Genomic DNA, 17,898 nt, shown 5'->3' on the forward strand with positions numbered 1-17,898 from the left:
GGAGGAGCTGGCTGGGACGAGCAGAGGCCTGGGGCAGCCAGCGGGGCTGGGGCAGCGCCGCTCACCTCCCCCTTCTTAAGGGTGTGAACTCGGGTGTGACGGCGTTTGCGTTGCACGGTTTGGGCCTTGGGAACAGACCTGCGCACGCGTGTTTCCAGCGGGGTGGGTCGGCTGGTTTGTGTTCCAGGTTGCTCTGCTGGACATAGACATCTGTGGGCCATCGATCCCTAAAATGATGGGTCTCGAAGGAGAACAGGTGAGTGAATGCTGCCACGTGGCGTTCAAAGGGTGTCTGCTTAACTCTTCATTAACGGTCTAGGGTTTTGCAGACTTACAGCTTCTGAAAGGACTGCTTATTGGGAAACGCCTGGGGCAATGGGTAGGGCAATAGAGAAGGTGAGTTGGAGAAGTAAAGCATAATTTAGTTTGTGAAAGATCTTTCGGGATGACTGGTTCTGAAAACCAATATTTGCTGCCTATTGGCCACATATTTGTCACTACTTAAAACTTGAGTAATGTTAGCATGATGCTCTTTTATCAGCCCTAGAATATTTTATATAAATGTATAAAGTCACGGGTAAATTTCTTGTAAAAGGGTTGAACAGTTACTGTTCACTTATTAATGGAAATCTGGCCCTTCTGCAGTTGGTAACTCAGCTGCTGCAATAAAGCAGTAGTGTACCTACAGGCAGGGTATCTGCCTGCCCAGCTTTGGCTTAACGTTTGTGTTTTATGTAACATCTGTATTTGTTTTTAATGTGACTTTATGTATCGCTGCAATTTTCAGGTTCATCAGAGTGGATCTGGATGGTCTCCAGTGGTGAGTATCTTGCACCCAAGAAAAAACTCAGTAGTCTTCAGAAAATGCAGGGAAGTTTTTGCGGTAGTGTTGGTTCACCATTAGTGTGTATGCTGTTAAAAAGGCAGCGTGATGCTGAGAGGGAAAGCTGCCTTTAGCCTTACACTGTCTCCAGTGATTCCATAAACCACTGTAAATCTTACTATAACTGGACTTTTTTCAGTCTATGAATGATGTTGGTGAGCATTGCACAAAAATTGTGGTTGTCAGTGCCCTTTGATAAAAGAGAAGCATAAAGTTCTCTGCCTGCCTTTTCTTCATGTCTCCCCCCCCCGCCCCCCAACTGCTTTTTCTATAAAATCCAGGTTTACAGTTGGTTTCTCTACTCTTTCTTTATGCTCTACTGAGATTCTCTACTTCTCTATAGTATGTCGAAGAAAACTTAGGTGTCATGTCTGTGGGGTTCTTGCTTAGTAGTCCTGATGATGCTGTCATCTGGAGAGGACCAAAAAAAAATGGTACGTATGGAATGTTTTCAACAATTTATGTACTTGAAAGATTTAGTATCGTGAGCTTGTTTAATTAGTAACGTAAATATAGTATGGTAAGCTATAGGAAAAAGTGAGTGAATGGTTAGTTATTTTCTTTAGTCAAACATACTCATTTGATGAAGTTAGAAGGTGAAACGCTGTATTGGTTTTCTTTCTGCCACATTCTTATCCTTTCTTTTAGGGTTGATCAAACAATTTCTTCGCGATGTGGACTGGGGTGAAATCGACTACCTAATTGTGGATACACCTCCGGGAACATCAGACGAGCACTTGTCTATTGTACAGTATCTCAGTGCAACACGCATAGATGGTGCTGTTATAGTCACTACCCCACAGGTATGAGAACTTGATTTCCTTTGATAAAAGCATCATGGCAGTGAAAGCCAATCCTTGGTTTAGAGCATTTAGGGGATTTAACTTCAGAGAAATGACGGTACAGAATGTGAGGGATTCTTGTTTTGTGCCGCCGGCTGGCTGGTTTAAGAGTTAGGTAGGTGTCTCAGTGGGATCTGAGTGGGTCGCTACACCACTGAACAGTTCACAAGCAAAAGCATTGTGGTGAAGGGAAACACAGTAGTTCCCTTCCTTCTTCAAGATCAGGGTTCACATCACTGCGAATTTGTAATTTACTCACTGACGGCTTAATGTTCAGAAGTCAGTAAGAAATTTAGTTTTTAAGTGATAAGACATGCACCATTTGACATCACATGAAGTTGTCGTGGATGAATTGAGAGGAGAGGCAAAAATAATATGGTTTATTGGTGTGAAACAGCGAGTTAACAAAGTTCAGTGGTAAATGCGACAATAGTTTATGAGATTCGATGGCAAGGTACACTTCGTTATTTACTGCAGAGAGGACAGGGTCAGACAAAACTGTCAGGGAGACCCTCCCATTGAGTCATGAGGTTCAGAAAAGATCCCCTTGCTTTCTAAATTCCCTCAGAGAGGAGTATAGGTGCGGCTGGATCCAATCCTAGTCCCAGACTTGGTCAACGGTTTATGTCTGAAGGATTATATATGCGCAATCAATCCTTTATGTCACTTAGCTAAGGTTTCAAAGTTAGCATGCTGTTAGTCACTTAGCGAGAGTCTGCTGTGGTAAGGAGTCTCTCAGCCTCAAGGAGTAACCTTGAGAGGCGTCCCTGCTCAAGGGGAGATCCTGGCGTGCGGCCCGCTGCCGTGCAGGAGAGCTCAAAGGGCTCTTGGGCTGCTCACTATTTATGGGGGTAAGAGAATTGGCTCATAGTCATATTTGCATACTGACCACTGTGCTTAGGTGGGCACATTCCACAATAGCCCTTGGCTATTGTATTGTTATCTGTCTCCCCCCACATCCAGTGGGTGCATCCTTCATGCCCAGACACATCTATCACCACCACCACAGGTGGTTACCACTTGAAAGAGGTCAAGGGAGGGGGAGTCAGAGATGAGGGGAGAGCACACCGCCACAGAAGTAGACTGTTGGCTCCAGTAGGCAACTTTGCAATGTGCGTTTTTACAAGAAAAATCAGCCCCTGGAGAGCTGAAACTCAAAATGCATCAAATTCAAATGCAGGTTTTAAAGCCTGGTGTGGAAAGGAACAGGAGATCAAGCAAGCGAAAGACAGCTGGTATTTATACAACAGCTGAAAGAAGAAAACGTAAAGGAAGTGAAATGTTGAGGGCAATATCAGATAGGTGGCGAGGGAAGGAGGAGGAAACAGGAGAACTGAATGAGTTCAGGCATATATGCGAAAAGTCTGAGAAGATTATAAGCTATTTGAAACTTAATTTAAAAAGAGAGAACAAGCATAAGCCTGGTGGTTCTTGCCCTTGCCTGCTGTACTGAGAATGCCAAGGGTCTTTCTGGAAACTGAAAGTGTGAAAAAGTTACGTTTAAAGAACTAAAGATATGAGATTAATATAGGAGATAAAATACAAATATGGCTGAATCTTTACTAGAGCCAGGTCAGATTTCAGAACAGAACCACATTCAGTAGGCTACAACTGCTGTCCGTGTTCTATTGCTACTCACAGAATTGTCGCTAGAGCACATAACGCAGGTTTACATTCTTCAAAATACAAAGAGAGCAGTAATAATTCATTATGAACTTCCGTTAAAACAGCTCTAAGGGTATAACTTAATGCATTCAGCATCAAAACATTCCAGTTAAAATGGCAGTGTTTCCTAATATTTGTAGGAAGTGTCACTTCAGGATGTTCGGAAGGAGATCAACTTCTGCCATAAAGTGAAACTGCCAATCATAGGTGTTGTGGAAAATATGAGTGGCTTTATATGTCCAAAGTGTAAGGTAAGGCTCTCTGTATCTCGGAGCATTTTTTTATCTTGACATTGTTTGTATATAAAACATTGCAATTCTGAAAACAAGGCATTTTTTTGAGCAATGTTTAACTGTAATTTTCATGTTGTCCCAGAATGAATCTCAGATCTTTCCCCCAACTACTGGAGGTGCAGAGAAGATGTGCCAGCACTTAAATGTTTCCCTTCTGGGTAAAGTGCCTCTAGATCCTCAAATAGGTAAAGTTCCTGTATTGCACTACATTTAAAACAAGCGTTCCCTTGTATACTGACGTTACTACTAGAAAACCCTGACTTGGACACGGATAAATTAGAGTAGTAAACATTTTGTCTCTTAGGTAAATACCCATTTTTAGATAAAACATTTTTTTGAATCAAAAGTTACTGGAACTGTGACGTAGCATGGTGTGAAAAGAGGAAGGTGCCAGGATAATCTTGATTAAGATTAGATTATGCATCTTTTCAGCGGTATAATCATATCTGAAGTACATGTCTGTCTCTTTGGTGGAATCACCTGGAAGTGCAGACTGAACAGAATCATAACTACTATGAAGAATAGAATCTTGTACATGTTAAGCAGTAAAACCAGTGCTTTAACTTCACTGTTACTGGCACTGTCCAAATTCTGTGGTGGGTAATGAGGTGGCTTGGTTCCTTGCCCACTAGCTATTGGCAATTAATACTTGATTCAATGGCATCGAGGAACAGGTTCAGTACTTCCAAAATAATGACTGAAGGTTTCTGCTAGTAGTATTCCTTTGTAAAACTGTAAGCTGTAGCTCCAGTCATATTACTGACATAAGGACTTCATAAAAGGAATAGATGCAGGCGGCTGTTAGGAAGGGTATAACCGGTGGCGGGATAAAGGGTAAAATAAAGTTCATCTTTCCATGTTGCTTTGCTTTCATGTTTTTCCCGGTCCTTCAAGGCAAAAGTTGTGACAAAGGCCTGTCTTTATTCTCCGAAGCACCTGAGTCTCCAGCTACATTGTCTTACAGGAATATCATTCAAAGTAAGTCTGAAAATCACTGTGCAAATGAATCCTCTCAGTTCCGAGCACCTCTGCAACGGATAAAGGTGCTAAACAGAATTACCTTGTTCTGCCACAAATAATAAAAACAGTAGATGTGTATAGAAGTTATGAAGGTAACATGCAAATACTATGTTCACTTATTCTAGGCATCTGTTATGGCAGGCATCTAAAATGGTAATGAGATTGTATTTAATAACTGGATTCATGTTTGGCTTCAGTAGTTACCTTCCAGAAAGTGTGCTTGCTCTCATAGAGAAGCTGTAAGATTCTCATGCGGGCCTGTTGAGGGGTGCTCACCATAGCTCAGTGGAGTTCAGCTGGCTAATTATCACCTCTGCTTCCAATTGTCATTGCACAAAAAAAAAAAAAAAAAAAAAAAAAAAAAGTACCTGAAGGGTCAGTGGTGTGCACTTTAAAAATACAAACAGCCGTTTTCACTGTGATAAAGGCCCAGCTTGTGATATTTGTGCTAGTAGGGGACAGAGTGATGCAGCAATAACTAACTCCTAATGTGCAACTGAAGTATTACTTGTATTACTTTTTCCTTGTCTTTGCAGGAATTCAGGAATACTGTGATCAACACCATTTTCAAGAAGAAAAGATTATCTAATCTATGAATGGAATACAAATGTAGTTCATGCTTAATTATAGAAAAGTAACTTATGCCTTGATTTCATAGAAGGAATGTTTTCTTTTTGTATATTGCAAATAAATTCTTAATATAAATGCCCTTGCCTTAGGTTTTTTTCCATAGTTCAAGATTCTTGTAGTTCACAGGTGGCCTCAAAGCTTGCTAGAAAGCTCTAAAACTGCGTCTTTGTGTTACATGGGTGCAATCAGCATCTGGTATCATAGTACTGATAACCTGGATATGAAGACATGCGTATACAAGACTTTATTTAGCAAGTTGAATGTGAAATGTGCTTCGCTGACATTGGGGTGTTCTGTCTACCGTATCCACTATGCATGTGTAGCAGGCTTTGTCCTGCCTTCTGCGCTAGGAGGGATTGCAATGCCCGTGCTCTCTCAAACAACATCATTTAAGTGTCATTCCCTTAAATGGAAAAGGTCTATAGCTAGAGTGAAATGCAGTGTGGTATTGTCTCCTTTTGTTATAATTGGGATCAGTTTTAAAATAAAAGCTGAGTAGAGTTAAGGCAAGTTAATTATAGTACAATATTTATTATAGGTATCAGAATAAGATTCACATATTTAAACTATTAATACATAACTGACTGCTTCACACAAGTACTGTGTGAACGTGCTACGTGCCTTTTATTCTTTCTTCTACTTGACCCTAAATCTGAACAGTAAAATAAAAACTCTGTATCTTTAATAACTAAGAGGCCCTTTGTGATGGCAATTCCTCTTTTTATTGAGGAATCGAAGCTCAGAGAAATCAGTATTATGCACAAGAGGGAAAGGCAGTTTGATTTTGTTTATTGTAGTTCCAAAATTAAACAAATGGGCATCTTTTGATTATATTCTAATTCTTGGTTAAGCAAATCCAACAGTGTCAGGTTAGTTGACAGATTTTTTTCTTAAACAAGTTTGCTTTGTATAAACTGTAAGCATTGTTTTTGTGCCTATACAAATCACTTTTTGATGAAACTTTTAAGTAAGTAACAAAGGCTCAAAACCTTTCAGAATCTAAAGACTCAAACAGAAATGACATAAAATCCTTACTATTTCTGGCAGGCATAATTCTAGAAGAGCTTTACTTCAAGACCTTCATATGAAGAACAGCTTTCATAAATTAGTATTTTTGCTGCTGATCCTTCTAGTTCTTCCTTATTTGATTATCTAGTGCCTGTCTTCCCATGTTCTTCAATGCGGTCTTCTGAAATTCTCCCCGTCTGTCCTGTAGAGTGAACACAGGAAGTGTGGGTGTTAGCACAACCTGGTATGTAGGAATCTTTTCTAAAAAGCAGGGAGGAGCCTGGTGGAGGTATGTAGGAATCTTTTCTAAAAAGCAGGGAGGAGCCTGGTGGAAGCCTGAGGGTTGAAGGTAGCTCTCCCAGCTGTGCTAAGGCAGAGGCATTATAATACCTCAGGAGACATCCCTCCAAGGGTTTAACTCTGGGGACATTCTTCATGGGGCTTGGAAGCAGCTCAGTTGTGAAGCTTCAGCAGGCTTCTGAACACCAAGAAAAGTGATGTGGGGCACAGCCCCTCCGAGCGAGTTCTGCAAGAGAGACTTACGGGAGAATGAAGATAGCCCTGCCAGGAGTTCCTGTAGGTGCCAAGACCAGGGAAAAGCCAAAACCAACAGCATGAGACAGGTCAGGGTGTGACACCTCAGGGGCTGTAGCTGATAGACCAGCTCAGTACTTACTCTTGGGAATATCTGTGACAGAAAACCTTGAAGTTCCTGTGCTGATGCTTTTTTGTCCCCCTAACTTGCAGTGGATGTAGCCATATAAATTAGCCGTCTGAAGAGAGATCCCAGCTATCACAAGAGCCTGTGGACAAACAACAGTTCAGGTGGGACAAATACACTGCTATGTATAGACTATGTGTAGAATATACACACACGTGTGTGTACATATGTATACATACTATTTAGATATACATACATGTTATACAAGGGGGATATTCCTTCCAATAATAAATGACTTTCAAAGAGCACCAATTGTGTCAAACACACCTTAGTTCCCTTCTACAAAATGCTTCTCTTTCTATCAAAACACACAATTTTTTTTGTCATTCTGTATCTTGAAAGGCTTCATTACTTTCCTAAAAGCACTTACTTTAAAAAGCATCTATTCAACAGATTCCATAATTGTTTCACTTTTTTTAAGCCTGATTTGTTCCTAGAAGTTTCACATCCAGATACATAGCAAACCTGCAGGCTTGTTTAGTTGACAAATGCCTTATTACATACAAATAAGATCCTGTAACTTACAGATTTACAAAGAGCATCGATAGATATGAATCAATGTCTAGCATTAGCAGGCACTGAAAATAATTAGATCCTTCTGTGGTACTATAGGCTTAGCAGCAGGCAGAGCCCATCTGATTGACTAATGAAATAACTTACAAAAAAAATGTTATTCTTAGCCTCAGAATCAGTCTCCTGGAAGCTATCATATTCTCATTTGTGTAACTTACCTTTTACAAGCACCTGAGCAACCTGCCTCTAGTGCTAGTTAGGGTTCCTTCTCCAACCAGCTCTTAGTTTAGCAAACAATCTCTGGTTTTCAAAAATAAAGCTGTAGCTGTGGAGGAAGGCTGCTGGTTTAATTTTAACAATTGCTTGTTTAGCTATGGCATTTTTGGCACCAGAAAGCAGTTAATGATTTGCAACTAATTCATACCTATAGCTGAATTTCCTGTTCCATTTAATAAAAAAATGTAATCTTGGCTGTTAGGTTATGTAGCTGCACATGCCCAAGACACTTTTTTTCAAACTGAATTAAGAAACTGCTTAGCAAGGCTAGGAACTTGACAAAACGAATTTTATGGCAATTATCCAAGCTCTTAAACGTTTACAGGGGAAAACATGAAGATTTCATAGACAAAAATATCTTAACATAATGCAATATATGGGGTAAATTTCCTCTTGTATTTAGAAAAATGTGTGATTTTTTTTGTAGAGTAGATGGCTTATAAATACAGTAATTATAAAATACATAAAGCTCAATTTATCAAGGTTTTAAGCACTATGATAGTGGTTCTTTCAAAAGGGAATGGTACTGGAGATCTAAAATCCTTACTTTTAAGAGCAAGTAACATTCAAGTCCCAAGGAGATGTGAAAATCAGCATCACTGGTTCATTTTTTATCCTCTCCTGTTAGTTTCTTCTGACTGAAATAAGTTGGGGGAAAGTAAGTTGCTACAGTTAAGTCGTCAGTAATTTTGCCAACCACTTAAGGTTCTCAAGTTAGATGAAGGAGTTGACATCCGATAACTTAATAGAAATAGGGCTGGCTAAGAATTACTAATCCATACCAGAGTGCAGGGCTTGAATGCAGAAAAGTCTGATTTGTTGAAGCTATTAGTGAAATTTTTGTACTGTTAAAAGATTTGTTTCAATGACTGTTGCAAAACTAACAGATCTAGGGTTTCCCTCTACTAACACTGTCAGCCATAGGCCTTTCTGCACCCTGAGACTTACCAGCCATTTCAGCTTCAAGGAGAACAAGGTGCTAAAGAAAAACACTGTCCAAATAACTGGACAGATAATGAGGCCAAGCCAAAAGATTCGAGCTTCAGCTTCAGTTGAGGCAGCTATTGTAGGCACCTACAAGGAAAATTGAAACTGCTAGTCACAGAGACAAAATCCACAGTAAATAACAAATCAGCAGAGGATGAGAAATGGACAAAATTATTTCTTTACCTAAATTTCACTTACATTTATATGCATGGAAGGAAGATTGAGTAAGAAGTAGTAGTTTTCTGCCCTACTGTATGTGACAGCATTTTCTTTTCAAAATGTTCTGGTCTCTGTTCAGATTTAAATGAGATAATTATTCCTTTTGTCAGTGATAGCTCCCACTAACGCTACAGATGAGTACTATTTTAAAGGTGAATTTCTATTACACTGACAATTGCTTTTAAACTTCAGTTTAAACTGCTTAAGTTAACTTTGAAATTAGATGCAAACTTTACCAAGGCCTTGGAGAAGTGTGAAACAGAAGACGGTGTGACAAGCAGAACTTTAGTGTGAGTACTTTGCTGTCTGTAGTATAGATTCATGATGTGCCCTGTTCACAAATCAAAAATATGGGGGGAAAAAATCAGTCCAGTATCGGAAAAAGCTATAGCATTTAATGTGGAAATTGCAAGGAGCTGTTGCAAGTGCCAACAAGCAAACTTTAAAGATCTGCCACAGGATTTATCCGTTGGTTTCGGTTCAGGCAATGCAATTCTCATAGCAGTGCCCATTTCCATACATTCTCCTAAAAACATGAAGTATCTTAGCTTACTCTAAATCTTGTGTGAAGCTTAGTTTTCTATTATGTAAACTAATACTTCAGTTTTGCTTATGAAGTCCACCAATATTCTATAAATTAAGAACTGTGGCTTTGAAAATGTCTCTTCTGTAATACTACTGTTGGACACTATAGCAACTGCTGGCATCTCTCTGAAAGAGGCATTGTTATTCACAGTTCTCTATTTGTGATCTTTGGGGAGAGCAAAAAACCTCAAAGCAGGCTGCAAAAAGCCCCGGTTGAAGATTTCTTCAGGTCCCCACAACTGGTGTGTCTCTACCTACACTGAAAGGCTCGCTGGTAACTCCCAACACCTAAGAGAAACTAAAGAAAGAGAATTGTTCAGAAGGTTCTGATCTTTCCTAGGAGACCAGAATTCAAAATCTTCGCTCCAAACCTCAGGCTGCTTAACCACCACTAGTGCTAGCTTCTGAAATACAAGCTTCACAAGTGGAAAAGAAAACCCTGTTGGACTGTTCCACGCTGAAAACCAAAAAGACTTTTAGTTAATTTTCAGTATCTTGAATTCTCCAGGTAAAACTAAGACTCATCCATCCATCCATCATGAGGCAGACAATGACATCCAACTTGTAAATTCAGTTAAGTTACTCTATCTTGCCTAAGAAAACCATGCAAGATGCAATAATTACAAGGTGTTTTAATTTTGTAACATACCCTTTAGACCTGTGATGGTGCAGAGGTCCAGAGGATAATGTTCTGTGCCTTCATAGTTACAGAAAAAGACAGGCATTCTGAGTCAATAAAAGGATTTAATCACCTGTATCCCAAACTACTGACAAATTACCCAACAGTGACATTGCATCAGCACTAACTATTTAGGACAAAAAAAGTCAATACACCTGAGAACACTAAAAGACTAGTTAACTTGATGAGCAAGATTACAAAAGGCTGCAGTCATCCCAAGGAAAGGAGAGGGGAGCTGTGATGTTTGGGATGTAAGGGTAAATTACTTTTCTTCCAGCAACCCTCAGCAGAAGATAGGATTTCAAGGGTGAACCTCTGTTGCATCAGGAGCACACCAGTAATTAGCTGCTTACTGTTGGTGAGTGACTTGAAATATTTCTAAACAAATTCACCCATAAGAGATCTTAAAAAGTTGCTAGAGGACTGGTAAAGGAGGCAGGGAATGCCTGACTCTGGAAAGCATGAGAATCACATGTGTTCCAGGAACTTGCCACAACAAAGTATTTATCATAGATACACCACGACAAAAACACAATCCACTCTAGTTACGTGTTCCTTCTTGTGGTGCTATGATTTTCACATAAATCAAGCTACCATTTGCTGGAATTTTTGGAAGGCTTTAGCCCATACAGATGAGTCAACTTTGTGCTTCTAGGCTAGAATTAACAAAGTGTAATAGGTGAACTAGGCTTGCTCATTTTACAGTAATTTTTACATCAGGAGGTCATTTTATGGATGCCATTGTTTTTAAATGCTAAGAAGGCTCTTGCTTACTGCCTCAACTTGACAGACCTTAGAAACTCTGATGGTCTCCTAGTTTCTGTGCTTTCATGCAGACTTGCCTATATTCTCTTTTTAGGCTCCATTTGAATTACAGGAAGAACGTTAACATCTGTTACCTTCTTAATGGTGTGCAGCCCCTGCTTGGGGTTGTGCTCCTGCTTGGCTGCATTCTCATTGCAAATGGCTGCAGGGCTGCTAGAGGGCACTCCAGACCCGCATGTTCTGAGTATTTTACACTTGGCTCTGTACCCAGGCTGTGTGCACAGTTGGGTTTGTCTGAAAGGAATATCCTAGTGAGTAGCACCTGAACTGTCGTTCTGCTAAGCTCTTGCCTGAATGAGGCTGTGGAGAGAATGTTAGCAAGTGAAAGCAAAAACCTGCAGTCTTGACTCTGGCAGCAATGCCAAGAGCAATCCTGCTCAGGATGTTTGGGGGAGCACTAGCAGTATCAGAATGCTCTGTGATCTGGGTTCTACTCCCCATCATATTCCATGAGTGTGGCTCCAGAGCAGGGCCACAAAAATGCTCAGATGGCTGGAGCACCTCTCCTATGAAGACAGGCTGAGAGGGTTGGGGTGGCTCAGCCTGGAGAAGAGAAAGCTCCAGGGAGACCTTATAACAGCCTTGCAGTGCCTGAAGGGGCCCACAGGACAGCTGGAGAGGGACTTTTTGCAAGGGCATGTAGGGATGGGACAGGGGGTAATGGCTTTAAACTGAAAGAGGGTAGATTGAGATTATAGAGGTAAGGAAGAAATTCATCATGATGAGGGTGGTGAGGCACTGGACCAGGTTGCCCAGGGAAGTTGTGGGTGCCCCCTCCCTGGAAGTGTTCAAGGTCAGGTTGGATGGGGCTTTGAGCAACCTGGTCTGGTGGAAGGTGTCCCTGCCCATGGCAGGGGTGTTGGAACTGGGTTCAGGTCCCTTCCAACCCAAACCATTCTATGATTCTAAAACATTCTTTTTAAAATACTGAACTGGAACTATGCAGTGTCACTTTCAACCTAGATCTTTCCTGAAGAGGATTTTGCATTGGGATTAACTGTGGGAAGATACATTTATTATAAGATGTTCCCACTAGAAAGTAGAATAGAACTACCAGAAACATTTTATACCAATAGTACCAGGCTATGAATATTCATTCTGCTGATGCATGTGATGGCAATGGTGCAAGACTGGTTTTGTTCTGAACACTTACCACCATGTGACAATCTGGTGTGCTTGCAACTGAATACTTACATTATCTTCTATAGAAGCTGGATAAAAAGTAACTGCTACAAAGGTGCTCTATTTGTTACTTTATTTGATTTGGTATCAGCTTTACAATCTTTCCTATGGATTCTGTTTGTCCTGTGCCTACTTTTATTAATGTACTTACCCTTTTTGCTTGAAACACCCAGTGGCTTTTTCCATCTTCATCAATCTGGTTCCACCAATGCAAACCAACCAAGAGTCTTCCTGTCACGTTCTAGTGACAGAAACAATTATGTGCATTAATCAGTTGCATAATTCACTTGCAATACTAACATTAAAAAAAAAGAGAAGCATGTCTGAAGATCATATTCTTTTATCAAATGCTAAAATCAGTTCTAAAAGCTTTGCCAGCTTGAGTGAACAGTCATTCAGGATGGATGAGTTACCAGAGATTTAGAGGCCTGTTCTTCTCTTTTAATATAATAATTAGCACAATAACATTGATTTAGGCAAGAAATTATAGGATGTATCTTTTGTAAGTCAGTTAGTTGGATAAAGAAATTTCCTCAATAAGAGAGGAGAACTGCGAACAAAAACACACTGAAGAAATGCAGGATTAATTATAAGCAAGTAAGCTGCATGGAATCAAGCAAACAAATTAAGAAAATATTTCTGCACCTGGATGAATACTGGAAGCTTTCAGTTCACTGGAGATGCATCAACACTTCGCTTCTACAAAGCAAAAGCCTTGTTCTATGTGTGGAGCCCCTGGGTTTCTGGGCTGGCCTGACCCACCTGCCTGCACGTGATGTGATTTGGGCACGGGTGCTGTAACTGGGCTCCCAGGAGCCTTCTGCAGCTCCCGCCTTCTGGGTCTGGGCACAGTATTGCAGCTTTGGGCATCCTTTCACATCCATTACTGAAAGCCAGTATTACTTTTTTTTTTTAAGGGGGAAAGCATACAAACAAACCTACCCATGGCAAGGCATTTTTCTCACTATATTAGTAGCTCCTATCAGCCATAGAGAACATGGCAATAAACAGTAACTGGACATGTAAATGGCTTAATTAAAATGGGCTAGACATTTAATAAATCAATAGATGACAATGGATTTGTCATTTTAGTCAGTATACACATTTCCTTTTTTGTTTTACTTAATGGCACACAGAATACTTTCAAAGGTAGTTACTATTCAGGGTCATCTTACCTTAACTGACCAAAAGTCAAATGATAGGAGGAGGAGAATAGTGACAAAACAAGCAACAAAGCTGTTGCTGAACCAGTCACAGAACAAGTAGGTAATAATAGCACTCACTCGGAAAAACAGGTGGAAAAAGGTGGCCAGTGGGTGCCTAGAAAACAAAAAAACACAGAGCACTTAGGAAGTTATGGAAGAAGGAATGTTACAGTATTTGCTAACAATGGAGTATAACACAACTATTTCTAGTCTATAATGGTATTTTGGTTTGTAGCTGCTGTTATTTCATATGTTGATGTATACCTTCATTATCAAAGCAACAGCCAACCTTCAATCTGACGCTAAAAGATGGAACATGTTGTTTGTTCATGTCAAAATTTTCTCAAAGACAGAACAAAATCTAGAGTTTTTCACCAGCATCTTTGGTATGCATGAAGGAATTTAGTGGTTGTGTTCAACGCTGTACCATAAAATCCTCATTTCATTAAATAAATCAGCATTGCAAGGCACAAAAGAATTGAGACAGATCTTATGGCATTCAGAGCTGTTTTGAAAACTGGAACAGGAACTCTGAAACTAAAAGAACAACAACAGAAAAACCCAAATCAAAACCAAAAAAATGTAGCTATTGGGTATAAGACAAAATAAACCTTCATATGTAATGTCTGAAACCAAATGCTTCCTTTTACAGAGGGAGTACAATTTGGGAATCTAACGGTTCTTATGAATGAATGTTCATTAATTTCACTGGATATTCATGCTTTGCTCATCAGACAAAATTTTGTCTGTAACAAAATGAAGGAGAATTTCAGTGGACAAAGTAACTATATGGCATGGAATATCAGCCTGTACAGGAAGACGGGGGTGGGGGGGTGGAGAATGCTATAATGAGCACAGTGCAATTTTCAGGGTAACATGCCAAGTACGAAAACTTAATCTGTACAGTTGTTTTTGTGTTAATTAGTTTAAAGTGAGAATTAACTAGAGGCTATTGCACGTAAGCAACATCTTCCCTTGAAGCTGAGTGAATGAAACTTGTTTTCCAAGTAAGATTTATCTTTTTTAAAGCCAGTGATTGTCTCATTAAGCTCCTCTACCTCTGTAAACAATTAACAGTAGTATGGCCTAGGTCATAATTAACTACTCAACTATTAAGTGTTATTCTATTATTGTGTATAATAAAGTGATACATATAATATATACACAATTACAATTGTTTATTATAAACTTAAATTATAAGTAGATTTAAATTATAAGTTGCTATACCTTTATTGTAATATTATTATTCCATAGCTGTTTAACTGTTCTAGTATAATGGCAGCATTGTGCTTGTAGTACTACACAAGCATGACTGGAGAAGCAAGAATGATGCACAGCTGCAGTTTATATTTACTCCTGGTCATGCTCATACTAACCTCAAACTTTCCAAAACCTTCTGATTTAAAACTAAACACTTGTCATTTTAAGCGAAAGAAGCTTTTTTCTGCCATAAGCAGACAGGTGGGTGGGTGGACCAGAGGGAATACTGTGAACTGTCAAAACCAGATAGTGTCTTGCTACTTCAAGTCTTGACCTCATTCAAGAAGACGTAAGAGTTCATTCCATAAGTGGTCTCGTGTCAATACAAGCTATTCATAGATCAGAACGCTAAAGTGCATCAGGGTGGACTGAGCTTTTATAACTATATCGGTCCTCCGAATGAGAAAGCAACTTTGGAGTAGTGGTGTTTCATTTTGGAAGTCAGATGATGAATTACTGTTTGGATGCTGAACCTGTTCCAATATCAAACTTTGAACGGTGTTTACTAAAAAAAAACAGCACATAAGCAAGAGGCTCGCATTTATTACAGTTCTCAACACTTTATTGAGACTACGGAGTATCAGTTCTCTCATAAGGATATGGCTAGCCAAGCCAAAGACACAGACTTGCAGGTTCTTGTCCTAGGGGAGGAATATGGAGATATATCAAAACTTGCACCTCATTCTTTGGACAACTCTCTCAATCTCAGAAAATGTCCACCTATTTATGTTTTTTAAAAAAAAAATAAATCCTGAAACCAACAGAATCAAGTAAATAAATTGTTCACTTTAACATAACAAATGTGTTTTCTTAATTCATAGCCATTAGATTACACTTATAGCTCCTATTATACATGAACGGAATTTTTAATAAGGTGATAATCCCAGATAGATAAAATTATTTTAAAACTTGAAGCTAAACCATCTGCATCCTTTTTGAAACAAAAAACTTTACAGCTTTTCTTAAGTGAATGTATTTATATTGAATTCAATTGTACTTTACAAAATTTTTTTAAAAGCTGATTTCCAGAAATATAATGGCATTTAAGAAATCATTGTATAAACTAACATGATTTCTTGTACTAATATTAGTATAGGCTTTAAAACATAATAACTTTTTTATTCAAATCCAATAGAGGATAAAGGTAACTAAAACTCTGCACTGGCTCTGCTTGGCATGCATTTGTTCCTGAAAGCACAGCAACTCACTTGCTTGGGTTTGTAGTTATCCTGTTGCATCTAAACCTCCATATAGTGGATAACTGTTCCAGATCAAATGTTCTGATGCTGTCATGAACTGCAAAGATGGTGTAAGTTACCTTTTTCCTAATCTTCTTATGAAAGCAGCTGCTAGCTAAGTCACTATCCACATACCTTTTGCTTTTAGGGAGCACTTGCATATATCTTGGAGAATCACAAAAGCAAAACTTGTCATAGCTTCTGCAAATTCTAAACAAGTTGAAGATATATGAAATTGGGATAAAGACAAATGATTGGAACATGTTGTTATGCCCTCTAATAAGGCAAGAAAATTTTGCAGCACGTGGGTGTGTTCCAGTCTTGTTTGCACAAGATTCTTCAGTTCATAAAAACAAATTCCTGTGTGAGCGATGTAAGGAGTTTCATTTCTGTATTCTATAGCAGAAGATTTTTCAGTATGAGATTATCTTCTAGTATTGTTACAATGAGGACAAGAAAGAAGAGCAGTCTCAATGAAATAAGTTATCTACACAAAGTGGAACAATTAATAGTATGGTTTTCTGATACTTTGCCTGTCTGTATTGGAGAGCGTGAACCAGTAGGAACAGATCTTCATAAAGTAAAGTAATTGGTGCTGTGAACCTCTTACAAACATTTTTGGGTGGTTTCACTTCATGCTAACTCTAGTCTGGTCCCATGGACTGAATCTGTAGCTCATGTGCTCAAGACACACTCCTAAGCTGTATTTCCCACTTTAGTTTAATCCTTTAGGCTATGTTCACCAAGACTGCACAAAAATATAAACCTTTATTTAAAACGTGTGCTGCTGCTAAACCACAGCAACAAAGCAACTCTGGGGATGTTAATCTTGTGTCATGGCTGACTCCTCATATAGTTGCAAAGTCCGATGCACTGGAAGAGCAGAAATGCTTCACCAGACACTAGTAAAATAGAGTAATTGTATTGTAATGCTATGTGATTGCTTGTTTGTGTATCTCAGATAACACTCCTGTTAGGTTTAACATCTCTTGTTTTTCTTGTTTCCTTGTTACCCCTACAAGAAATCTTAACATTGTAACGGACCAGAGTAAACTGGGGCAAGGTGGAAGGGAAGGAAGCAATATAAATCAAAGCTGATTATATACATTATTGATGAGTGCATATGCATATGTATAGGTCCTTTTGACATAAAACTTTTTCCTTCACAGTCTGACGAGAGATTTTTCAAAAGCCACTGATGGAACAACAGTTCTGTTGCCTGGGACCTCGGTGTGGACAGACCTGCAGAGTGGCACCTCTGGTAACATAAGGGCAGACTGCTTAACCTGACAGATGAGACAGATCAATGGGTTAGGTTTTCTTAGGCAACAGCTACAAGGATAAAATATACTATATTCCACATAACATCACATCTTGTGGTAGGAGAATGTGACAGTTTTGTTGTAAATAACTTGCCCTTTCCATTCAGCCAGGTGTGCAAGGCAATGCCAGAGCACTCTGCTGCACAGTTTGTTTTGCTGAAGATGAGAGTGCTCTCCACTTCTCCAGCTCTAAAAAAAAAAAAAAAATAATAATAATACGGTTTGGTTGGGGGATTTTTTTGTGATATGTTTGCTTTGGGTATGTAAAATTTCTGTTTCCAAAGGCAGGACAATGCTGAGCCAGCCCGGCCGCGGGCCTGGCCTGCTCCAGCCCGGGCAGCTGGAGCTGGCTGCCCAGCACCAAGCGCCTCTCGGGCGGCCTGTTCCAGCGCTTGACCACCCTCCCTGTAAAAAAAATGGGAATTAAGTGTTTAAATGGCGTTTCTTGTATTTCAGCGCGTCCGTCCGGCTGGAGCAGCAAGGGCTGCCCAAGCCCGGTTACCTCAGGTGCGCGCCGCGACGCTGAGGCCTCCGCGCCGGGGCCG

At 39.6% G+C, this 17,898-nt stretch overlaps 2 protein-coding genes across 3 annotated transcripts in view; one reads left to right on the forward strand and one right to left on the reverse strand.

Annotated features, from left to right (window-relative positions):
* The first annotated feature begins 6 nt into the window (after positions 1-6).
* NUBP1 (nucleotide binding protein 1) lies at positions 7-5,657 on the forward strand. 2 transcript variants are annotated; one of them, XM_035891058.1, is made up of 8 exons: positions 7-256; positions 788-820; positions 1,227-1,317; positions 1,532-1,686; positions 3,531-3,641; positions 3,766-3,868; positions 4,578-4,661; positions 5,240-5,657. In XM_035891058.1, the coding sequence occupies exons 1-8, from the start codon at positions 233-235 to the stop codon at positions 5,290-5,292; spliced, it is 654 nt and encodes a 217-aa protein (XP_035746951.1). In that variant the 5' UTR covers positions 7-232; the 3' UTR covers positions 5,293-5,657. The 2 variants fall into 2 exon arrangements, with proteins under 2 accessions (XP_035746951.1, XP_035746950.1); XM_035891057.1 differs by lacking the exon at positions 5,240-5,657 and having other exon boundaries at positions 7-820; positions 4,578-5,228.
* An 824-nt stretch (positions 5,658-6,481) lies between these two features.
* The window catches only part of TVP23A (trans-golgi network vesicle protein 23 homolog A), a 12,515-nt gene continuing 1,098 nt past the window's right edge, over positions 6,482-17,898 (reverse strand). The window contains exons 2-7 of the mRNA XM_009635467.2: positions 17,608-17,758; positions 13,504-13,648; positions 12,480-12,569; positions 8,800-8,925; positions 7,018-7,144; positions 6,482-6,543 (exon numbers count right to left, since the gene is read on the reverse strand). Coding sequence (XP_009633762.1) covers positions 6,482-6,543; positions 7,018-7,144; positions 8,800-8,925; positions 12,480-12,569; positions 13,504-13,648; positions 17,608-17,758 — 701 coding nt within the window. The remainder of the gene's footprint in view (positions 6,544-7,017; positions 7,145-8,799; positions 8,926-12,479; positions 12,570-13,503; positions 13,649-17,607; positions 17,759-17,898) is intronic.

This window comes from Egretta garzetta, unplaced genomic scaffold, assembly GCF_000687185.1.
Source record: "Egretta garzetta isolate BGI_Z169 unplaced genomic scaffold, ASM68718v1 scaffold153, whole genome shotgun sequence".
Taxonomy (NCBI): Eukaryota; Metazoa; Chordata; class Aves; order Pelecaniformes; family Ardeidae; genus Egretta; species Egretta garzetta.

Bases quoted from the DNA above. Each gene is read 5' to 3' on its own strand.
- NUBP1 (XM_035891057.1), top strand. From the start codon at position 767: ATGTATCGCTGCAATTTTCAGGTTCATCAGAGTGGATCTGGATGGTCT. The intron at 821-1,226 runs GTGAGTATCTTG...ACTTCTCTATAG, and splicing joins GATCTGGATGGTCTCCAGTG to TATGTCGAAGAAAACTTAGG. The intron at 1,318-1,531 runs GTACGTATGGAA...CCTTTCTTTTAG, and splicing joins GAGAGGACCAAAAAAAAATG to GGTTGATCAAACAATTTCTT.